Genomic DNA, 22,267 nt, shown 5'->3' on the forward strand with positions numbered 1-22,267 from the left:
GGTCCAATATGGACACCAGCTTCAGACCAATGTTTTTAGGTCAAGAACATGCTAGAGCTCTTAAATCTTTGCTTCAAACTGGGAACCTGTAGCTATTTCATCCACTTTTACCTGGGCATCCTACAGGAAGTGGAAGGAGGGTGGCTAGGGCAGCCTACGGCCTCATCCCACCTTATGGACCTTAGGACTATTCACACATATGCCGAAGTAGAATCATAGAATCATAGAATCGTAAGGGTTGGAAAGGACCTTAAGATCATCTAGTTCCAACCCCCCTGCCATGGGCAGGGACACCTTGCCCTAAACCATGTGGCTCAAGGCTCTGTCCAACCTGGCCTTGAACACCGCCAGGGATGGAGCATCCACAACCTCCCTGGGCAACCCATTCCAGTGCTTCACCACCCTCACTGTAAAGAACTTCTTCCTTATATCTAATCTAAACTTCCCCTGTTTAAGTTTGAACCCATTACCCCTTGTCCTACCACTACAGTCCCTAAGGAAGAGTCCCTCCCCAGCATCCTTGTAGACCCCCTTCAGATACTGGAAGGCTGCTATGAGGTCTCCACGCAGCCTTCTCTTCTCCAGGCTGAACAGCCCCAACTTTCTCAGCCTGTCTTCATATGGGAGGTGCTCCAGCCCTCTTATCATCCTCGTGGCCCTCCTCTGGACTCGCTCCAACAGCTCCATGTCCTTTTTATGTTGAGGACACCAGAAGTAATTCCCAAAGGCTGAAAAAGTGCCACTGTCACTTAAAAAACACAGCAAAAAAGTAAGCCCCCCTTTCCCCTATGTTAGTAGGACCACAGGTAGACAATCTTCCTTGCTGCCAGCTTCTGAATATAACTTGCCCTGGATGTCAACTTCTGAGCTAAGTCAGCTGTGAAGAACATCTTTATTTTGTGAGCTTTTCTCTTTTTTTCCTGCCAGGGTGAATTTATTTTCTAGATAATAATCCCTTTAAGGCAAGTTCTGCAGTTTCATCCTATGTTTGCACATTATATACAAGCGCCATGATGCAGCATTTGGGTTACCTGTCCCTAATGCAGCCCAAAGAAACAAATATCGGTGACAGAACTGAATTGGTATGCTCAATAGGAAAGAAGATAAAGGATCTCTGGTGCCTTAGCACAAGGACAAGCAGCTTGGTCCTGGGACAAGGTGCTTCATCAACTTTTGGGCATAGATGTGCTTCACGAAAACCACGATATATCCTGAGAGGGTCTCACCTCCCCTGGAAGAGCTCTGTATTTATGCTCTGCACACACCCGTTCACTTTGCAGAAATGTCACAGCATTTTCTAAGGGAAAAGGATCTGAATTATCTGCTAGGGCAATTCTTTATCAATGATGGACTCCACAGCCTTGTATGTCACATCAGCTTCTCTGCGGGGCCTCTTGGTCACCTTCTGGATCATTCCCCACTACGTACGGCAGCAAGTACTGTAAATCCTCCTCATGACAATGACCATGTGGCACAAAAGACTATAGCAATAAATGAGTATTATTATTTTTCCCAAAGATGTGAGCATGTCAGTTAATCTCTCCTACATCTGAGCTTTTAATTTCCTTGTAAACATACATAAAAGTGTAATTTTTTGTACAGTTTCACACTTCAAACATGGCATATTTTCAGCAAACTCTTCCAGATATCACTCATTTGTGCATGCAGACAGGGTGGTAATTATATGAGAGCATCCACGTCTTCTGGGAAAACATTTGCAGGAGGTTTGGTTTAGTTAAAGAGAACAGGACAATTTATTTGCTACTGAAACCAGTGTGATTTGCTGGAGGAAAAAAAAAATCAATGTAGGTTCATAGGAAGATGACCAGAGTGACCCAAGGCAGTGAAAGCAGCAGTATGTGTGAAATATTTGCAAAGGACAAATTAAGATATATGGCTCAGAGTCCTTTAAGCGCTCATTGAGTGTTTTGTATCTACTGTATCACTAAGCATTTGGAGGTGTGAGCAGTGATTGCCCTGATCAATGGAGCCAAGGCACTGGGCAGTGCATCACTCAGCTGTTCTGTAAAAGAGCAGGTCAATAGATAGCACTGAGCAGTGGTATATATAACACATAATAGAAAACATACTTGCAAAAGTCATTCCAGATGTGGAAAAAACCCAAAGTAAAATGTTAATGTGTACAGAAAAGTGTGGTTTTGTTTGGTTTTTTGGTTTTTCCTTCTTGTTTTAAATAACGCTCTAAGAACTGATATGCTTCCAGTGGAAAAGTATGTCACAGGGTTGTTTCCAGCCACCGCTAATCAGCGGGTTTGACACACATTTGATGTCGAGAGCCAGGGCTGTGGCTGGTGCCCGGGCTGGGCAGCCGCCAGCGGTTCTGCCTAATGACAGGGCTGGTGCTGGATGGATGTCATCCCCAACGGGGTTTTGCAGGGAGGACAGGGGGGAGATGCAGAGCAGCTGACTCACCCCCAGAGATGCAGGTGTTGTCAGAAATGAGCCCTGGATGCAGAAGTCTGGTTTGGCCATTTCTGCTCCTGCTTCACCCTCATAGAATCACATAATGGTTTGGGTTGGAAAGGACCTTAAGATCTTTGGGTTCCAACCCCCTGCCATGGGCAGGGGCACCTCACACTAGACCAAGTTGCTCCAAGCCCCTGTGTCCAAACTGGCTTTGAACACTGCCAGGGATGGGGCAGCCACAGCTTCTCTGGGCACCCTGTGCCAGCGCCTCAGCACCCTCACAGGGAAGAATTTATTCCTAATGTCTAATCTAAATCTCCCCGTTTCAGTTTAAACCCATCAATCCTTGTCCTATCACTACACTCCCTGATGAAGAGTCCCTCCCCAGCATTCTTGTAGCCCCCTTCAGACCCTGGAAGCTGCTCTGAGGTCTCCATGCAGCTTCTCTTCTCCAGGCTGAACAGCCCCAACTTTCTCAGCCTGTCTTCATATCTGTGCTGAACAGGGCAGAACTGGGGCTAGAGGACAGGGGCATGCTCTGCCTGCACACATAGATAGCTGAGGAGTACAAAGAAGTCCCACCTGCCTTCTCTTGTCCTGATTGATAGCTCCTGATGCTGACCATCTCTGCATCTGGTGAGGGTTAGAGCTAAGACTAGCCCCACTCTGGGCTCAAGAAGGGAAAACTGCCTCTAAGACACATAGCCTGTGCTTTTACACTCCCATTCATCTTCTGAATAATGCCAGGATGTTGCATCACCTCTATTGAGGATACTTTGGCTATTGGTGCAGCAAGACCGGGTCCACTCTGCATCAGGGCACCTCAGAACATAATAGATATGGGCATCTTGTAACCTCTGCACAGGAGGAATCTGGAAAAAATGCCTTGACTTGAGCCTGTCCTTGTAGCAGATGTCTCTGCCTTTTAAGACCTAGGGAAGTATGTTCCTTTCTGGAAGAAAACATAGCAGCTCTTTAGTACTGTGCAGAATCGATGCAGAAGAGTTAAGGATGGGAAGTGAAGAGGGAACCACTTGATGCAATGTCTGCAAACTCAGCGGCTGGATCTGATACCCCTGAGCCCTAAGCTCCCAGGCTTCAACACCCATTCTGGAGCAGCCTTCTGCCACATACGCGGTCGGTTGTGCCTGCAAGAAGGGACTGAGAAAGTGAAGACACTTCCCAGAACCTTTAGATTTGCAGATTACCCCCCAGAATCGCCATCAGCACTCCCAGAGCACTTCAGAAAGTATCTTCCATGGTGCCACACAAAGGCAAAGCAGACTCAGTGCTTCCCTCCAGCTCTCCCTGGTCTTGGTGAAGCACAAGTCTCCTTCCCCCCCATTCCCATCACCTCCTGCAGCACAAGCCCAGGGGACAGCTCTGCTCATGGCAGGGGGTTGGAACTAGATGATCCTTTGATCCTTTCCAACCCAAACCATTCTATGATTCTATGACACCTTCGATGGCCTCATCACCACCCTGAGGGCTGCAAAACATGCCATGGAGCCCAAGCCACTTCAGACAGGGCTTTTTTTGGTCTTTCCGGTTCCGAATTGCAGAAGACAGCATATGTTACCTTCCAAATTGATTTTCCAGCATGCTTGCATGCTGGGGTGTGTGTGTGCACACAAAGGAAGCACTGTATCTGATTACACATCCCCTAAATCATTCGTGTCCCCCTGAGTGCCTCATTTCACTGTGAAATGAGTGTGTCTGCTGGTACACAAGCACACACATGGCAGCCACGTGTTGAGATGATGGGCATCTTCACAAGACCCTAGCTGGGGATAGCCAGGAGAGATGTTGAGCAAGGACAAAAAGGTGGAAAGAGCTCCATCCATGCTCCCCTCTCTAGGACAGGTGCCATGTGTCAGCTTCAGGTTTTGTGCCACTTGATGTGGCAGCTTTCCACCCCTGTCTTGCCCCACATAAACCGGGTGTGAAGGCAGCAGGGTCAGCCTATGGCTGCTCCACTATCTACAAAGCACTTCCCAGCGTGAAATACTTCAGCTCAGATAGATAGGATGCCAACAGCGCCTGCAGCCTGTGTGGTACAGCTGCAGCCACGCTTGGTCCCACGTGGGCAGGAAACTCAAACAAGGGTGGATTTATTTTGGTTGGGAGATGTGGGAACTTCTAAGAAGAGAAGAAAATATATACTCTAAACACAGAGCCTGAGCCTCACTGGTTGGCAAACCCAAGAGCCATTGTCAGCATGTTACACGTTACATGAGGACGTGTACATACAAAGGATTTCTGTAGCCAAAATGGGAATATCAACCTCTTTTTGGTTTGCAGCTTTCTGGGACATTTGCAGTGGGCCCTTTTACAGTGAATTTAAGTAAAAAAGGGTCTATTTGCATCCCTTTTTAATGCCCTCCAGGACTTTTCCCAAAGATTAATACACTAGTAATCATGTGCATCACACCACATCCCACCAGTGCAGATAGAGAGTGAAAAGAGCACTTTGCTACCCACTAGTGATCTTTTCTTGAGGGTGGGACACAGTAACTGTTTAACACCACATGAAAATGTCCCACAGAAGCTCAGGACAAGAGCAGAAGGATGGTCTACCTGTTAAGAAAGGAACAAGAGGGGGTTCTAAGCAAGAACATCGTGCACTGGAAATCAGATGGTCCCTGTTCCAGCTTTGCACTTTAGGGCTGGGCAAGGGCTGAAGTCCCACCTCATCCCATGAAGATGCATCCAGGGTTTCGGGCACCACACATGAGGCCACAGAGATGTATAACACAGCCATGAAGCAGGGATGCACTGGAAGGGGAGGTATAGCAGGCCCTTCTACTTATTTTGGCAGGCAGCCTACTAGAGCTCAACATAGGCAAGGAATAAACCTTCAGGCTGCCATGAACCTGCAAGTAGATGGAGCGCAAAGGTGACTTGGAGCAGAGGGAGGCAGGATCAAACCTGACGTGTCTGCAATTCATCAACATGAAAGTGCTCCCGGAAGCTTGGAGATGATCAAATATCTGTCTGGGGTCTTGTCTCAGTGTCAGATCAGAGAGAAAAGCAAAGTCATTTTTGGTCCTTGATGGGATTCATCTCCGGAGCAGAAGACAGGGGCTCCAACTCATTGTGCAGCCTCAGAAAACTTCTTTGTGGCTTTCTAGGGAATGGCACGTATTGAGATTTACAGGAGGGATGGGGGTTAATTTGTTAAAATTATATGAGAAGAAATACTTGGGGCCATGTTGGGCAATCCACTGCTGGCTTAGAGGACTGAAAGGCCTGGGAAAGGCTGGGACAAACTGGGATTTGGAGCCAGAGAAGGCTTGCAAGCAATTCAACAACAGCTTAACCTTTTCAGGCCTTGTTGCCTGCTGGGCTTGCACTGGAGCTCCTAGCGATCTGCACCTTCAGCCACTGGAAAGGAGCAAGCCAGCAAGGATGGCTGGAGATTGGCATTGCTGTGTGATCTTGGGATCCTGCTGTGCGCCTAAGTAGAGTGCATCCTGCAGTGAAGTATGGGGACCCTGAGGAACCACTGTCACCTACTTTTACGCTTCACCCCACAGCACTGCCTCCCCATGGTCCCCAGAGATGGGGCATTTGCGGGATGGCTCCAAGCTAGGTGGAGATTTTGGGTGCAGGAATACTGACTGCCTGAAACCTAGAGTGTTTGAATGAAACAGCGACCCCAGCATCCAGCCTGCTCCTGCTTAGTTCACAAGAAGTGGGTCACACAGTGACTTACTGCATCTTCAGGGGACACCACTAAGCCCTGACCCCAAATTTTGTTGGTGCTGGGTCAACACACTCCTTTTATACCTTCCCTGTTTCTCTTACCTCTCTTGCAATGCATGACACTTCCTTCTCCCTTGCAGTCCTAGCAGACTGGAGCTTGAGACTTTAGTCCCTCCCCAGCCCCTTTCAAATTCTCCTTAATACAGCTTTTTCTGCCTCAACCACACCATGCAGTTTTACTTTGCTCTCTGTTCAGCTGCATTCAAACCTTCTGCTGTTATTCACACAGCAAGCAACAGTAGCAACAAAGGGGATATGTATGACTGTGATTACCTGTGATACTTGGGACTAGACTCCATGATTTGGGAAGTCTTTCCCAGTTTTACATCCCTACTAACAACACCAAAGGCACTAACCAAAGCTCTTGACTTGGCTAAGCTGTATGACATGATCGCTACTGAAGATGCTCTCTGCACCAAGTGATGCTGCATTGCTGTATGGTCCTGAGTGACCCAATGCTCTGATCACAGGTATCACCAGATATTGACTGGAATTATTAATGCAATAACCAGTTCAGAAACAAAGCAACGGGACAACCAGAAACCATCTCCCAGGAGAAATAGGTAGCTTGCCCCAAAGGGTTGTAAGTGGCTCACTGTAAGTGGCTCACTAGTGTATCTATGCTCAAATAATGGCAGAGAACCCATATTTCTAGCCTGGGTCAGAAAGAGAATTCATTTAAGAATGAACTATTTACCTTACAGGTGCATAAATCCACATGCTATGCCCCACTGGCACACTTATCCCTACTGTGGGAACGGATTTGGATGGGGCCACTCGCAATGCAAAGGATGACCAATGACAATTCCTTCAGCCTGTTAGGTCCTCACAGCATCTTTGAAATAGCCACTCTCATTATAAGAAGCAATATATCCTTAGCTCCCCATGGCTTCTGCCACAGCTCCCCTCACTCAGCGGCACGGTTGGGCTGCAGGAACTGCCCCATGAGCAGCTCTCCCTCCTGCAGCACAAGGTATGTTCCTGGATGACACCGGTACTTAAAAACACCTTAATAATATTAGCGTTTGGAAGAGGACAAGAAACCAGTAACTGCTGTGCCAGGAAGGTCAAGACAAGCAGCCCTGAGCCACCACACCAAGCTGGTGCCCCATCGCCTGGCCAGGGTTAGCATTGTGGGTTCAAGTTAGTGTGCAGGCAGCAATGCAGGCAGCAGCCCTCCTGCGGGGCCCTCTGCCACCACCGCAAGGAGAAAGGGGATCAATCGGATAGTTTTAGCTCCATTCAGATCTCTCTGGTGCCCGGCAGGCGATTCTAGGTGGGGAAAATGGCACAGACACCCATGCCGGTAACAGCCACCTCCATGCACGCGTGGATGGGGGATTCTCATCAGACCCCGGGGACCAATCTAGAAAGAGCCAAGTCCAAGACACCCCAATATCCATCAGAGCCATGATTCAGCCCCTCTCGATACCCAAGGTACCAGGAAAGCCCAGCTCAGCCGTGCCCATGAAGTGCAGCATGCAGGCACAGCACCACACCCCCTTCCCAGCGCAAGGGGCGAGCGGTACCGGGGTTTTTGTTCAGGACAACGTTCTAAAATCCCAAACCAAGCCAACGAGCTGGGAGTTCGGCTTGTCCCTGTGACCTGGCTTGCCTCGGAGAGGAGGTTTGCGAGCTCGCTCCCGCATCTGTGTGTTGCATTGCTAAACCGCTGCCAGGGCTATTATTAGAAACAATTGTCTCTCCTGGAAATTGTATATAGAGGCTGGAAGCAACTTTTCTCATGCCCTCCCCAGCAGCCAGCGGGCTAACAATGTGGCCAGAAACCCTCCTTACAGGAGCATGTCTGCAAGGCATGCAGAGAGATACACCCATACAGGCACAGTTTGGGAACAGAGCGATTTATTTGTCATTTCTAGCCCTGAATCTGTAGCAACTTTTCTACCCCTCATTCAGGAAAAGGTGCATAGGGGAAAGGAAAAGCGAGCCAGGGGCTTTACCCTTTGCCAAGCCCCCCCAGCTCTGCATTAAACTTGCTGCAGCCATTTGGAAAGGGAAGGAGCAGTCCATCTTAGCAGTCAGTGGGGACAGGCATCCAGATTGCTGGGAGGGAGGTGGTGGTGGTGGGGGGAGAAGAAATCACAGCACCAGCTCCTCTGCCCCACACCCTCTCCTTCCCTCTAGTGCAATAAAGCCCAGCCGCCGAGCGCGTCCCCGTTCCTCGCCCACCAAATTGGGGATCCTGGGGCTGGGTTTTTCTTTTAGGGAAGGACAAGGGAAGCAGATGCTGCCCACATTTCTGTTGGAGATCAATGGAGGGAGGGGGGCGTGGAGCCTCCCGCACACTGCGGCTGGGCTTCCCCCGCGGGGCCGACTGGAAGGGGAGCCCCTGCCCGCCTCGCCTTCCGTCCGCAGACAAAGACCCCCGTTACCTTCTCCCGCTCCCTCGGCGGCTCCTCAGCTCCGAGCCCGGGACGAGCGCATCCCGCTGGATCGCCGGCAGGCCGCGGCTCAGCGCACCGCATCCATCGCCCGCCTCTCCGCGGCCCTTCCCTCCGCCCAGCTGCCGGCGCGCTCCCCGGGCGGTCCTAGGGCGGGCCCATGCTCTGTGCCGGGATGCCCTCACCCCCCTTTTCCCCGCTTCTTTCTCCCTTTCCCCGCCCGCCGGCCCCCGGAGCCCGGCTCCGCAAAGCTCCGCGAAGCCGCGGGGCTGGAGCCGGGAAGGGAGGAGGAGGAGGAGGAGAAGGAGGAGGGAGGGAGGAGGAGGAGGAAGGCGGGAGGAGGGCAGCGAGCAGCAGTTGGCGCCGGGTCATGTGAAACACATGAACCCGGCTCGGGCCTGCCAACATCTGGGCTCCCCCTTGCCTCTGGGAGGAGGATGAAGGATGGAGAGAGGATTCATCACCTCCCCCGACCCACATCTTGAGATGATAAGAGAGAGCAGTGGGGATGCTCCGAGCGCTCACGCAGCCCTGGCAGGGAGGAAGAGGAGGGCAGCAAGGGCCCAAGCATCCCTGGGGCTCCTGCCAGGCTGTGCCCTGGGAATGGGGACACCCTCCCTTTCCCTGGTGATTCCTCCCTCCTCCTGGCTGGGAGAAGGGTGCTTGGCCATAAAGCATCTTTACATACTGCACTAACAGTAGCCCTCGTGCAAGGGTAGTACTATTAAATCATTAAGTCAGTCAAGAAGGAGAGCGTGTGTGTGGGCCTCCAAAAAGTGCTGTTTTTTTGATTTAAACTAGCACAGCACAAAGCACCCACACCACAACGCCTGCAGTTAGAGCTCTGGCTTGCTGCCACCACTTTGCCTCTTTCTGAAGCTGGGGTTATTCCCATCAGGCAAACCCCTGAGGTGTCCCTGTGCCATGCTCTGGCCCAGGCTGGCCAGGAAGAGGTCTGCTTTGGGAGGGGAGGTATGAAGGTGAGCCCCTTCCCTCGTCTGTTTTCAGTTGGCATTTATGTGACTGCAAGGATGCTCATGGTGAGGATGGAGCTGGGGCTTACATGACAGTTGCTCACCCAACCTGGTGGTGATGAATGAGCTGGTTGTCTGACTTCAGCTGTTTTGATATGCTGTCAGACTGAAAGCCAAGACCATGCCAGCATGGAGATGCCACAAGCCTTGATGTCCTCTTCTCTACAACTTGAAAGGCCAGTGGACTGCAAAGTGCTTTTGAGTATAATAGCCAAATATTAAAGCATGAGCACAGTTCCCTCTCCTGCCTTTAAGGATGCAGACATTATAAGAATGGAGCTGAGTGTGCAGCCACAGGCAGGCTTGCCTGCCCAGCTCACTCCACCCAAGGGGCTTGCTTTGAGTAAGAGGATAAATATAGAGGCAGTTCTGGCCTTTGGCTGCTCAGGGTTAAGAGCCAGCAGCTGAGGTGGCTCAACTCTGCACTGGAGATAATCCCAAATTCAGGACATAGTGGCAAGAGGCAGCAACGTACCCATCTCTGCCCCAGGAAAAGCAGGGGGACCACAGCTACATAGCAAGGGTAAGGACCAGGGTTTTCTGTGTGCATCTAACCCACATCTAGATCCAGCAGCTGAAGCACCCCCAAGGGGTAAACCACCAACACACAAACCTCAAAATCTCCTGTAAGTCCAAATCCATCATTTCAGAGAGGACTAAAGCTTCAGATTGGCTCCTAAATTCTGTTTTGCACTTCTCCTTCATCAGACATCACAACATATCTCAAACAGGTTCTACCATCTTCAGTGGAGGTGGCAAAGAACATGTAAGCCTGAACCCCAGCAGCAGCCCTGCTCAGAACTAACAATGAAACATCACCTTCCCAGGCTGACTTCCACAAAAACAGGAGGTGAAGCTGCTTCAAAGGCGCACTCACCATGCAGGTGCCTGCTTGTTCTTGCTGCTCTGTAAGAATATGCCAAGGCAATGGACTTTGCCCTTGGGGTGGGATGATCCTTCAACTAGCAAAGCCTCAAGGCAATTTCCCCACCCATTGCTGTGTGGCACATGTTGCCCATCCTCTCCTGGCAGGATCTGCCTCCAAACCAGAGCAGAGCCAAGGTGTGGTGCAGCACTATTCAGCAGGTGATGAAAGAGCTCACCTGGTGAGTTTAATAAGCAGCAACAGAGATTGGAAGCCTCTAACTGCAGAGTAATTTGTTTCATGCATAGCAGCAAAAACTGGAAAGCGAAGCTCTCTCTGCTGAGAATTGCAATTTTCAGCTTCCAGTGCAGGTGTGCGGAGTTTCAGTAGATGTAGCTTGAAATTATGGGCTTCCTGCAACAGGCCAGTCTCCTCCTTTGGCACAAAACAGTCATGGGTTTGGATGGTCTGGAGACAGCAGCAAAGCATCCTTTCTTGTGCTCCGTGTTATGGAGGGATTGTCTACCAGAGGAGCCCAAAGAGCATCCCATCAGTGTGTGATCCTAATGGTGTCCTCCAGCATCTTTGGGGTATCAGTTGGTTTATGCCACAGGGAAGGGCCTGAGTCACAGACCAATTGACTGACATGTGTCATGTCATGGAAACTGGGGTAGAAAGGGAAGCGGAAATCCTTGATTTCCCAGGTGCAATGGTTTAGCACCTCTGCAGCCTTTGAGACTCATCATGCAGAAAGAGAGCTGGATCATCATACCTGGGAAACCACAAGATGCATCCTCAGCAGATCCCTTGTAAGGCCATATATTTCCTACCTATCCAGGACTACATGCACAACACTTGCCCAAAAGGAAGTTCAATAGGATTTGGTACAAAAGCTTAACGTTTCCTGCAACGGTGGGAGATGTTCCTGCTACATTTCCTTAATCCTCCAATTCATGATACAACACTTGTAATAAAAATAAATTACTGGTCTGAGTAATTTATTACTAGGAGCCTGATGGAACTAACAAAGAACTCAGAAATAGGGACTGTTGTAACACGGAAAGGCAGTGGAGCATTGTCCCTGTCAAGAGTGAATTATGAAAGCTCAACCAGAAAGAGCTTTTTTCCTCCAGAACTGGACAAGGAATTTGGTCCAGATCTTCTCATTGGTTCACCACACACCTCCTTCCTAGAAAAACCCTGGCTACATCTGGGCTGTTTCCCTGGTAGCAGCATGGTGCCCTGAGCTACAAGCAGAGTAGAGTGAAAGAGATGGTCTGTGGAGGGTTCAGACCAACATTTGCAGACTATTTGGGGTCTGTCAGGAGAGAGGAATGGAAGCTCTCAAAGCGTCTGCAGACCTCAACAATAAGAAAACCTATCCAGGGTGGAAGAGTGGAAAAAGCCTTCAAAGGGAAGATTGTGCTTTTGGGATCTTTCCTTCCTTACAGTCTTGCCTGTTCCAGGTAAATCAGTGAGCTGGGGCAGCAGAGGCTGTTAAAGTGCCTCCTGGAGGAAGAGCAACTGTTGTCTGCAGTGATGTGGCATCACTTGCAAAGCTCTGTAGCCTCAGTTAACCAAGCCCTGCAGCACTTCCATGATGCTGGGGAGAGCTGCCAGCCTTGTTTCACAGGGAGGCAGAGAATGAGTGCAGAATGGCAATAAGGGTTCTTCAATGTGTGGGAATTCCAACTAATATACTGGGGCCACCACCCCAGGAGTTAGATGTACCCTACCAGCAACATTAAAGCCTGCAGAAGGATGGCTGCATTGCAGTGCAATCATCAGGAGTTTGCCTCCAGGAGTCTGCTCTCCTGTTCTTCCTCTCCCAGACATACACGCTGTAAATCAGATTTCCTCAACAGCATCCTTTCAGGAAACAAAAAAAAGCCATTCACCTCATGGACATTCCTCTCTAAATTTCCTAGTTATAATTCAACAGCAGCATCCTTCAAGGAGCTTCTGTAATTCCACAAGGTCTCTGGAGTTGCCAATACCCAAACAACACAGCCTGGTAACAAACATTTAGTCTGGAGGCAGCAAAGCTGCTGTCATTGCAGTGATTAGAAGCAGGCAATATCTGCATTTCTTCCAAGCTGGTTCCTATCATGGCAAGTCCCAAAACCAGAACAGTAGCCCAAATATCTAACTTTGACATACACAGAGGGAAGCCTCCAGCAACCAGATGCCTCTGCTCCAAAATAACAACGCTCTGATTCCTTTTTGTTGGTTCCTGATAACAAAGCAGGGAAAAGCAGGGAAGAAACACCATGGCCTTGTGCTGGAGAACTGCTGTTGACAATTCATTTCCACTCTTGTTAGCAGAGATTAAAGTATCAGAATCCTTTACAGGGAACGTGGTGATAGGACTGTGGGTGCCATCAGAATGTGTGAGCTGTTACATGAACATTTATAGTATTTTCAGAAAAGCTTAATGAATATTGTCTATCCCAGAACTGCATTAATTAGCACTAACGGGTTGGAGGAGATGTCATGTCATGAAGCAATATTCACACTTACACAACGATTTGCATCCATAAGCGGTGCAGTGCTTTACAGGAGTCAATGTCATTTCCCCACGTATGGTACATCTGAAACCCATGGAAGGTGAGGAAAATGCTTTCAAAGAATATTTAGGATTTGCTGAAGGTACCTAACTGCCTACCTCCCTGTGGGAGGTGTTCAAGGGCCTCACTCCCATGGATTGCACAACTCTTAACTCATAATATTTGAGTGGCAGTAAAAGATTAAAAAGCCCCAAAACTTTTAAAGTAACGTGGACCTAAGTAACTTGGGAACTGAAATCCATTTTCAGAGATTGTATAAGCTGCCGGGTACATGAATCCCACTGTAAATCAATGCAGCTGGCTTATTCTAACCATGACAAGGATCAGCCAGCCCTACAAAACAAAGCATTAGGTTACACTATGGGTTAATTCGTGTGGTATATAATTCATGGTATAGCATGGTCATGTCCGCTTTGATGTAGGTTGGCTGAGAGAAGAAGCAGTGGCCTCATCTCTTCTCATCTGGGATAATGTGTATCCTCCATGCACTGAAAATGCCTCAATGCTGGGAATCAGAAACAGGACTGATGTGACCCAGCTGGTCACCTAAACCAGCAGGCTGTCCTCACCTGCTTCCATGGACCAAGGCCAGTAAGGGAGAGATGGAAGGTTACATATACCATTACCAAACATGTCCTCATCACCTCATTTCCCCCTTATAACAGGTTGGAATGAATTGTGACCTTGCGATAATTCATGCTGAGAACTTTGGAAACCAAGTGGAAACCACAGGGATCTCATTCAGAGAAGTAAAATGCAATTACTCAAGAGCAGGACCTGACTCATATACCTGGATCTGGACCTGCAAACAATTTAGGAGATAAGACAAACGATACTCAATGCACTTCAAACTGGGAAGATCTCCAAGTTTGCTGAGTGAACCACAGGATGTTTCTAGTTAAGCCTTCCACAGAAACATTTCACTTCTGAGATGAACCGTGGGTGTTATTTCCCATGCCATGCTTTCATTAATTTCCAGGACAATCCCTTAAGTAATTGGGGCACAAAAGGAGGGGGGAAAGGGAGAAGCAAGACTTTAGCTTTGGACAAAATAAGCCTCCAGGGCATCTGATTAATTTTCACACAGACTCTGCTTAAAGGATCTCAGAGAGCTGAAGGGGGAAGTAAGAAGACCTCAACATTCCCAAAGAGCTGGTGCAATAAATCCTCCTTTCATTAGGCAAAGAAAGTGCATGCCAGCAGGATTATTTTGCAGGCAAACAAAGCTTGGTCTTTGCAAGGCAGCTGGAATGGATGGTGGGGACAAGCCAACTCCATCTGGTTGGTGCTATGACCTGCAGGCTGGCAAATCCTGCCTGCTGCCTCCAGCTCCAGCCTGGGGCTGGTGTGGAGAGGGACAGGAGGCACATATAAGTCACTCATGTCCCAGTTAGCTCTGGGTAATCCCAGCATCCAAGAAGCCAAACAAAGCAAACAGCTGAAGTGTGCATAAGAGGATGAAGATGAGCCGGATATGCCACCAGCCCTCCCTGGGTGACCCATCGCTCAATGGAGTGATGCTGTGGTAAGGGGATGTTCTTGCAGCCCTCCCACCTTGAACCCATCTTGGAATGGGAAGAGAAGGAAATCTTCTTGATGGAAAGTGCTGGGAGCCATCCCTGTCCTTGCAGGAGGAATAGGAGGGATGGGGGAGGTTCTCTATCTGCTGGAGGTCAGGTCCTCACCAATCCCTTCTACGTTCCCATGAGGCAGAAGGGACACATGGGACCCTATTGTCTTTCAAAGCTGAGTAAAGCTCTACCTCAGGAACTTCTTCCTGTTCACACAATATTGCCGTTTTCACCTGCAATGGCCTGAAAGCAGAATAATGCTGGAAGGAGCAGATGTGGAGAGGCCCCTTCCATCCATAAAGAGGGCTGGGTGGTGGTGGGAGATGGGAAGATCTTTCCCCAAGGGGAGGGAGGAGGAAGGGCTGCTGGCAAAGGGCACTGTTTGGCTGGATGAGACCTGGATTGATGCTTGCAGACCACTGACATGACCACAGAGCAGATAGAAATAAAATGCAGCTAATAAGAGAAAGCCTCATTTCTCCAAAAGCAAATGAACCAACTTCATCCATGAAAGGGAGCTGCTGAGTAAATGGTAAATGACTAAATGGCAAGAACCTGAGAACAAGGCTGGAGAAAGGTGAGGTTATTCTCCCTGCACCACCCTCAGATGTTGCAGTTGACTGGTGCTGCTGAGAGCCACCCAAAAGCCTTCTTGGATGACAGAAGGCAGTGCAGGTAATTGTGAAGGACATCAAATGAGTCAGCTGAGAGATCCAAGCCCAGAAATGTGCCTCCTGTTAAGTAAAATCTTGCATGGAGCTACATAATGAAGTACTTTCTCTTGTATAGAAGAATAAACCAAACTAACTGCCATTTGTTTGGCTTTTGTACTGAAGTAGCCTTTGTACATTGCATGATTTGAAGAATATTTTTGCAGTTTTACACTGCCTTCTACTGAGGACTCCAAAACTTACACCGATTGGAAAGCTTTCTATTGCAAAGTGCCACGTTCTGCAGAAAGTCCTGAGAACATTCCAAAATGGCATTGAGATAATTATTAACAGCTTTTGCCAAAAAAATTTAACAAAAACCCAAAGCCAGTTACACAATGTTTCAGTTACTGCAACATTATAAAAGGGTTTAAGAGACACTAAAGTAACAGTCAAATGACAATTTTAGCAATTAAAAAAACTCAACAAAAAAGAGCTTGGTGTAAGCTTAATTTCCAACTTCTGTCACTTTTTGGTCATACTTCTTTAAATCTTTAAATGTTTTTCTTTACTTTGTTGCTTGCTCATAAAACCACATTAAGGAGAGCTCCTGGCTGTGGTAGGAAATAGCTGTTCTAGCCAAAGCTGTTGTAGGTGTGAGTAGGGGGTAGCCTAATTTCAGATGCAGGTGTGGTTTTTCAGGTAACCTTTTCTTATTGAAAGTTCTCACTATCTCTGTGAGGCAAGATCATTACCCAAGTTGAACAGATGGGAAAAGGGAGTCATGGGGAGATCAATTTACCTGGGAATGATCCATTATCAAATTGGAGTGAGAGACACCTGGGAATAAATCGCAAGCCTTGTGACACCAAAGCCTTTGTGCTAACTCAAGACCCCTCTTCTTGCCCCAGCTGATGAATCAGTGATTAACAAAGGCTGCTCCATTTCTGACAGTTTAATCGGTGATTTCTATTTTACACTTCGATTCTCTTGGGCTTTTTAATCTTTATGAGGCAACCCTTGCAAAAAGAGGAAGCAAACACAAAATAAATCTAGGAGCAAGTAAACCCTCATGTCATAGAAGTGCAAAGAACAGATCTTATTTGCCAGAAAATATCTATCTTACCAATAATGTTTACATTTAGGCCCAGTCAGTTGCTTCAATAGCAAATGCCTAAATCACATTTAATGTGAAAACATTTAAAATGGGCTCAGCGTCTTCTAAATAAACATAGCACTAGTCATAATGGTGCTATGCTAGATCCAAAGGCTCAGTGTTACTTGATTTATTGTTTAACTTGAGTCTAATTGCTGTGTATTGGACATCTCTGGGCTTCTATTGCTTGTCTGAACACAATTTCCTTTTCATTACTGAAGTACACCAGGAATAAACCCCAGCTCTTCTGATACCCTGCCCAGGGCAGTCACCACAAGACTATTAACCCTTGGCTAAGGAGATTGAAATGCTTGATTAATTCACTCCATAAAGGTTGCTCATTTCCCCTCTGCACGCAGAGCTGGCCTGGTTTCTGAGCACCCCGTGGTCTGCATGGTGTGTTCTAAGCATTGCTTGTCCAGCTGTGTTTGCAATGGGCCACACAGACCCAATGCTGCTAGAGACCAGCCCTGGAAAGGGCAGGAGGGACTGGAAGTTATTGAGGCTTGATTGGACTTCTCAGTCCTTGGTTGCTGCTGTTTGGGATGGGAGAGTCTTGGGTATTGATGCCTGCTTTGAGGAGTCTTCATGTCTTTCACCTAATGGCTCTAACAGGCCTTGCAGACACAAGCGAGGCTATAGAGCAAGTGGTGTTGATACTTCCCCCATTAAAAAAAAGAGATGAGAAGCTCAAATTCGTACATCTTGAGGGAGGTCTTAAACCACAAGCCCCTGCATGAAAAAGATGAAGGTTTCACCTACTAGCTGTGCCTTCAAGAACGCTCCCCTTGCTCAACTTTTTGTCTCTGCCCCAGTTTTGCAGGGAATGATGGAGGTGCCTGCCTCTGGGCAGTGTGCTGATTCATAAGAAGTCAGCATTAAACATCCAGTCCCCACTTTGAGAGTATCTCTAACCTGTCTGACACTACCTCAGAGCTGGGATTTGGAGACAAGATATGGTACTTGCACCATAGCACCTTTTCCCCATGACTCCTGGAAGTGGGAAGCAGGAGTATTTTGTTTCTGAAGACTGATCAACCCCATCAACCGCTCAGTTACCAGCAAACCCAGTACCTTTTGGCTATTATCATGCCAATTTCTGCAGCATTATAGGGTTGTTGCAGTCTTTGGGCTATGGAAAACTAGGGGCCTGTTTTTAGGACAGGGAAGGATGGATGCGTTTATCATTGAATCTGCTCTTTCGCACCCATTTCCAAATGACATTTCACCTCACATTATCCCTCTATCCTCACCTATAACCTGAGTTTGATCATAACACATTTCTCTCTCTCTCAAGAGGACTGTGAAGTGTAACTCATTAAACCCTGAGAGGTGAATACAGACTTCAGACATAACACAAAAGTCAGATCTTGCTAAGGTCATACTTTTTACAATGACTCCTTGGGTTCATTTCATTTAAAAAAGGGAGACAAATGATAGATTAGCTATAGCAGCATATGCCACTGGTCAGATAGGATCATGGCTGTTAAACTATACAACAAACCAACTAATGTTTGTGGTTTGGCTTTGCAGGAACACTGTGATGGTGACTGCAATCTTTGTTTATAAGATTTTGAGTACATTGAAAACATTTTCAGATTAAGTGTGTTGCAAGGGTGGTTATTAAAGCAATTGAACAGGATTAAATACAATCATGGTCGGTCAAATGCATATTTTCACGCAAAACAAGAATTTCCACAGCAGTTAACATGGGATTTTGCATGGGAGAAGGAGGGGAAATACATCCCAAATGCCCCACGGTCCCTGATGTTTGTAATATCACTGCTTAGCTGCAGGATACATCTAAACTGCACCTCCAAAACAGGGAGAAGGACCTGTGAGGAGCCAACTGCATTCATACGTTATCCATAGCACATTCAAGCTGTAACGAGGGAAACTAATGATATAAGGCTCCCATGTGCCTTGTCTGCAGGTTGCTTGGGAGCCTCCACAAAGGATTATGGCAGGGCTGTACTGATCTCTGTGGACCATGGCTGGGATGCCCCATCTGATGGGTACGTGAGTGGAGCAGGGTCGCATGTCCCCAGTGGGTTTGGACCATCAAAGAAGGGCAGGGATGTTATTTCCCCATTACAGCTCAGGCTCCTTGTTTAAAGCAATGTTAATTTGCCTGTCCCCTGGCTCAGGGGCAGAAGTTTCTCCCCTCCTCCTCACTCCAGAGACGGCTGCCTTCCTGCAGTGACAGTGACCTTATGATCTGAGATCACAAGGATGCCAAATCTCATGACAGATGACGTTTGTCTGAAAACCTGCTCTTCTGGGCTGGTTCCAGAAGGTGAAGGAGAAGAGAGACCAAATCTATGCATTTTATTAATTCAAATATTTTAAGGCAGTTTTAATATTTTTGAGCTTTAGCAATTTTAAAAATGAAGCATGCCTTGCTGGTTAGAGTCAAGGAGGTATAAGAATTCTATAAGGAAGTAGTTCTCCCCTGTGAGGATGGTGAGGCACTGCAACAGGCTGCCCAAAGAAGTGATAAATGCTCCATCCCTGGCAGTGTTCAAGGCCAGGCTGGACAGAGGCTTGGGCGACATGGTCTAGTGTGAGGCACCCCTGCCCATGGGCAAAGGTGTTGGAACTAGATGATCTTAAGGTCCTTTCCAACCCAAACCCTTCTATTATTCTATTCTATGATTCTATGATTCTATGATTCTATGATTCTATGATTCTATAAGGTAGCCTGATATATTAGTATAAACTTTCTACTGTCTGGTGACAAACACTTGCATATGGGAGACCCTGTCCCATTTTATAATGACAACAACCAGTTTTCATATAGTTACACTCACCATTGTTTTATGAGGGACCACTGTGCTTGGAAGGTTCAAAAAGCTCAGCTGCCACCTTCAAGTAAAGACTGAAATAAATGGGAACTAAATGAGAGGAAAATAGGCAAAGCCTATAGTTAAAGGGTCACAGTGTCAACTTCTTTGCGGGAGGAAAAACATTTAATTAATGTTCTTTCTTTATAATTTGCTTGGAAACACAGACTGAAAAGCTGACCTGGGTGGTCTTGTTTCAAAGGAGTTAAAGGAAAGTTGTTTTCTTTGTGCAGAGGAGCCTGGAGAAATAGACGTAAGTTCTTCCTGTCCCAAGTAGGAGAAAGGAGTCAAGTGTGGGAACAAGTGCTGGCAGGGAGAGGTGGGCAGAAACCAGGAAATGCTGCATGTAAAACTGATCCTAGAAATCAGCAGTGATCAACCAGGAGAGCAAGTGGTTAACAGGGGCCAGTAGCAGCTTTTGTGTTGCTGATGACATGATCCTGGTTGTGTGTCCCAAGGACTGGGCTGAAACAAACCTTCTGCCATGGCAGAGCCATGCAGCCTCACTTGCTGACCCAAGTGAAAGCGTAAAACACATTCATTAACAAAATGCCACTGCTATTATCATCCTGAAAAATAATTGAGAATGGCAAAGCTCCCAATACCCTCCAGTGCTCTATTTGCACACAGGTCTTCCCTTATTTTGTAATCACTGCTTTCATCTTTTCCCCTTTTTCTGGTTATTACTATTATTACTGGAATTATTGCTGTGCAGAGTGTCTTTCTATATGAAAAGTTGAAGTTACAGTTTCACTCCTAGATGGCAGTATAAATTATTACATGGACTACCCTATAATCTTTGGTCATGTTGTACAGCAAGGTAATTGATTCCCAAGTCACTAAAGCTAACTAACACGACTGTAAATCTAATGCTTGAGCAGTGTTTGCTATTAAAAAGTCAACATCTACAATAGTTACTACACTGCAATTACTGGGAAAATGCTGATTTGCTCTAGACTTGGAGCAGGGAATAATTGCAGCCTCTCTTGAGATCTTGAGTGTGATAATTGGTGGTGAATGGTGGGTTTTTACGCTGGTGATCATGTAGGTTGTCTCCCCACACACTTATTCCAAGAGCACTTACAGCATCACCATTCCTGCAGCCGCCAGGGCTGGGTTTGGTGCTTTTGCCTGCATGTGGCCAAAATAAATGAGCCCTCTAGGAAGAGCACACAGGCTCATGTTTTGAGCTGGTGCAGACATTCAATAGAGTCCAAGCACTGTGCCAACACACTCCACAGAAACCTGCATCCTTCCACTTCCCCAATCAAGTAAGAAATCTTATGACCTCTAAATTCAGGCCTCTTGGCTAGAGCCTAGCTAGAAATATGTCATGTCACTAGATTTTTAACTTTCAAGGATGATATGTTGCATACGTGTGAAGAGTGCTCTAGCTTCTGATTCTCCATCACTTTGCTCTTCAACCCCACAGGAGAAGCTCTGGAGATCAGGATGTGGCTGGTCTCTGGCCTGGTGGCTTTCCTTGGTACCATGTCCATGGGAATGAGGAGAAGGCTACAGAGCTCGTCTCGAGAAGAAGGATGGCATATCTCAAGGTTTCAGATAGTTATTTCAGCTAAAATTCAGACAACACCCAGAACTGAAGAGTAGAGATCCCACAACAGGCTATTCTGCTCCGGTCTAGGAAGGAAAGCACCAACCCTTGAGAAAAGTTGATTTCAATAGCAGCTTTCCAAATATTTTATGTAAAGATGTGTGAAATATCTGGAGAGAAGTCTGGAAGTCATCCCCTTTCACTAGAAGTTCTTTTTCCTGCTGCTTTCCCCTTGCCGGGAAACAAGGAAGCCCAAGCAAATAAACAAGGCACTCCATAGGAAATACCCCATTTCCCTCTCAGCCTTTTATTCCTTCCAAACAAAATCCTTAAACTGGCCGAAGATGCCTTGCTGCTTGTCACAAACAGAATTTAGAAGCTGCCACACTGCCTGCTTTGATGCAAAATCATCTTTCTTTTTTGTTTCCCAAACTAATGAAGACAACTGATTTCTGCATTACCAAGTGACCAGGAACATTACCACATAAATGGTGGTGCAGCATTGTAAATGTCATTTTTATACACCCCCTGGCAGAAACAGTGAATAATAATAATAGTAATAGTAGTAGTAACAGTAATAGTAATAGCTTGGAAAAAATGATTCAATTGACCCTGCAGTTAACAAGTGCGCAAGTCAAATGCTGACATCCTCCTTGCTGTTAGCTCAGCATAGGTAGAGCTCATTGTGCATCCTTCTTTGGCTGGGGATGGTCACCAGCATGGCCATGGGCTCCATGTGGCAGCTGCCTGCATGGGGACAGCTTCCCTCCTTGCAACGCTTGCCCCTAGACTGTGATAAACTGAGGGTGGACGGTTCAAAATGATCCTAATAAGCAGAAGTAGAAAACCAGTCTGGAGGAAAGGAAGAAAAAGAAGAGGCAGAAAGAGAAAACCCAGAAGAGGTCCAGATGTAAGGAATACTTTTTAAAATGAGTCTGTTTAGCAGTGGTTGTGTTTATATTGCAGCTGAGCGTCATTTTACTTGTGTGGCTGTTCATACATCACTGTGCTAACGAGGCAATGAGTAACTAGGTGCCTGTACACTGCAAGATGCCTTATTTCCACTGAACAACCCAAACCGTCTCAAAATAAGGTTTGAAACCCAAAACCAAGCAGCTGGAGTGCTTTGGGAATAGTGGTAAGAGAAGGAAAGTGAGCACTGGGCTCATCCCTGTACTCTCAGGAGCTGGCTGGGGGTTTGCAAAGCACCTTTCCTTGTCTTTCATGCACCTATAGACTGACACACGAGCCTGTGTTTGCTCTTCTCCCGCTGGGTGAATGTGAGAGAAGGAAGAGGCCCCTGCCCTGCCCTGGAAACAAAAGACAAAAGGAGTCTGCATTTATCCCCGATTATCCTGCAATCATCTGGGCCTGAGGAGCACCACGACCTGCCCTCTGACCATACCGCCCTGCCACACCATCCCAAAATCCC

The 22,267-nt window shown here is 47.3% G+C and overlaps 1 protein-coding gene across 6 annotated transcripts in view; it reads right to left on the bottom strand.

Annotated features, from left to right (window-relative positions):
* Positions 1-22,267, bottom strand: part of FRMD4A (FERM domain containing 4A) — a 372,724-nt gene that overhangs the window by 142,640 nt on the left and 207,817 nt on the right. For 2 of the 6 annotated variants that reach the window (XM_030478609.1, XM_030478612.1), the window contains exon 1: positions 8,586-8,707. The exons of the other annotated variants lie outside the window; for them this stretch is intronic. In XM_030478609.1, the coding sequence (XP_030334469.1) occupies positions 8,586-8,678 (93 nt within the window). In that variant the 5' untranslated portion in view covers positions 8,679-8,707. Of the gene's footprint in view, positions 1-8,585; positions 8,708-22,267 lie in introns of those variants that run through there. 6 annotated transcript variants of the gene reach the window in all.

Source organism: Strigops habroptila, chromosome 3, assembly GCF_004027225.2.
Source record: "Strigops habroptila isolate Jane chromosome 3, bStrHab1.2.pri, whole genome shotgun sequence".
In the NCBI taxonomy this organism is placed as follows: Eukaryota; Metazoa; Chordata; class Aves; order Psittaciformes; family Psittacidae; genus Strigops; species Strigops habroptila.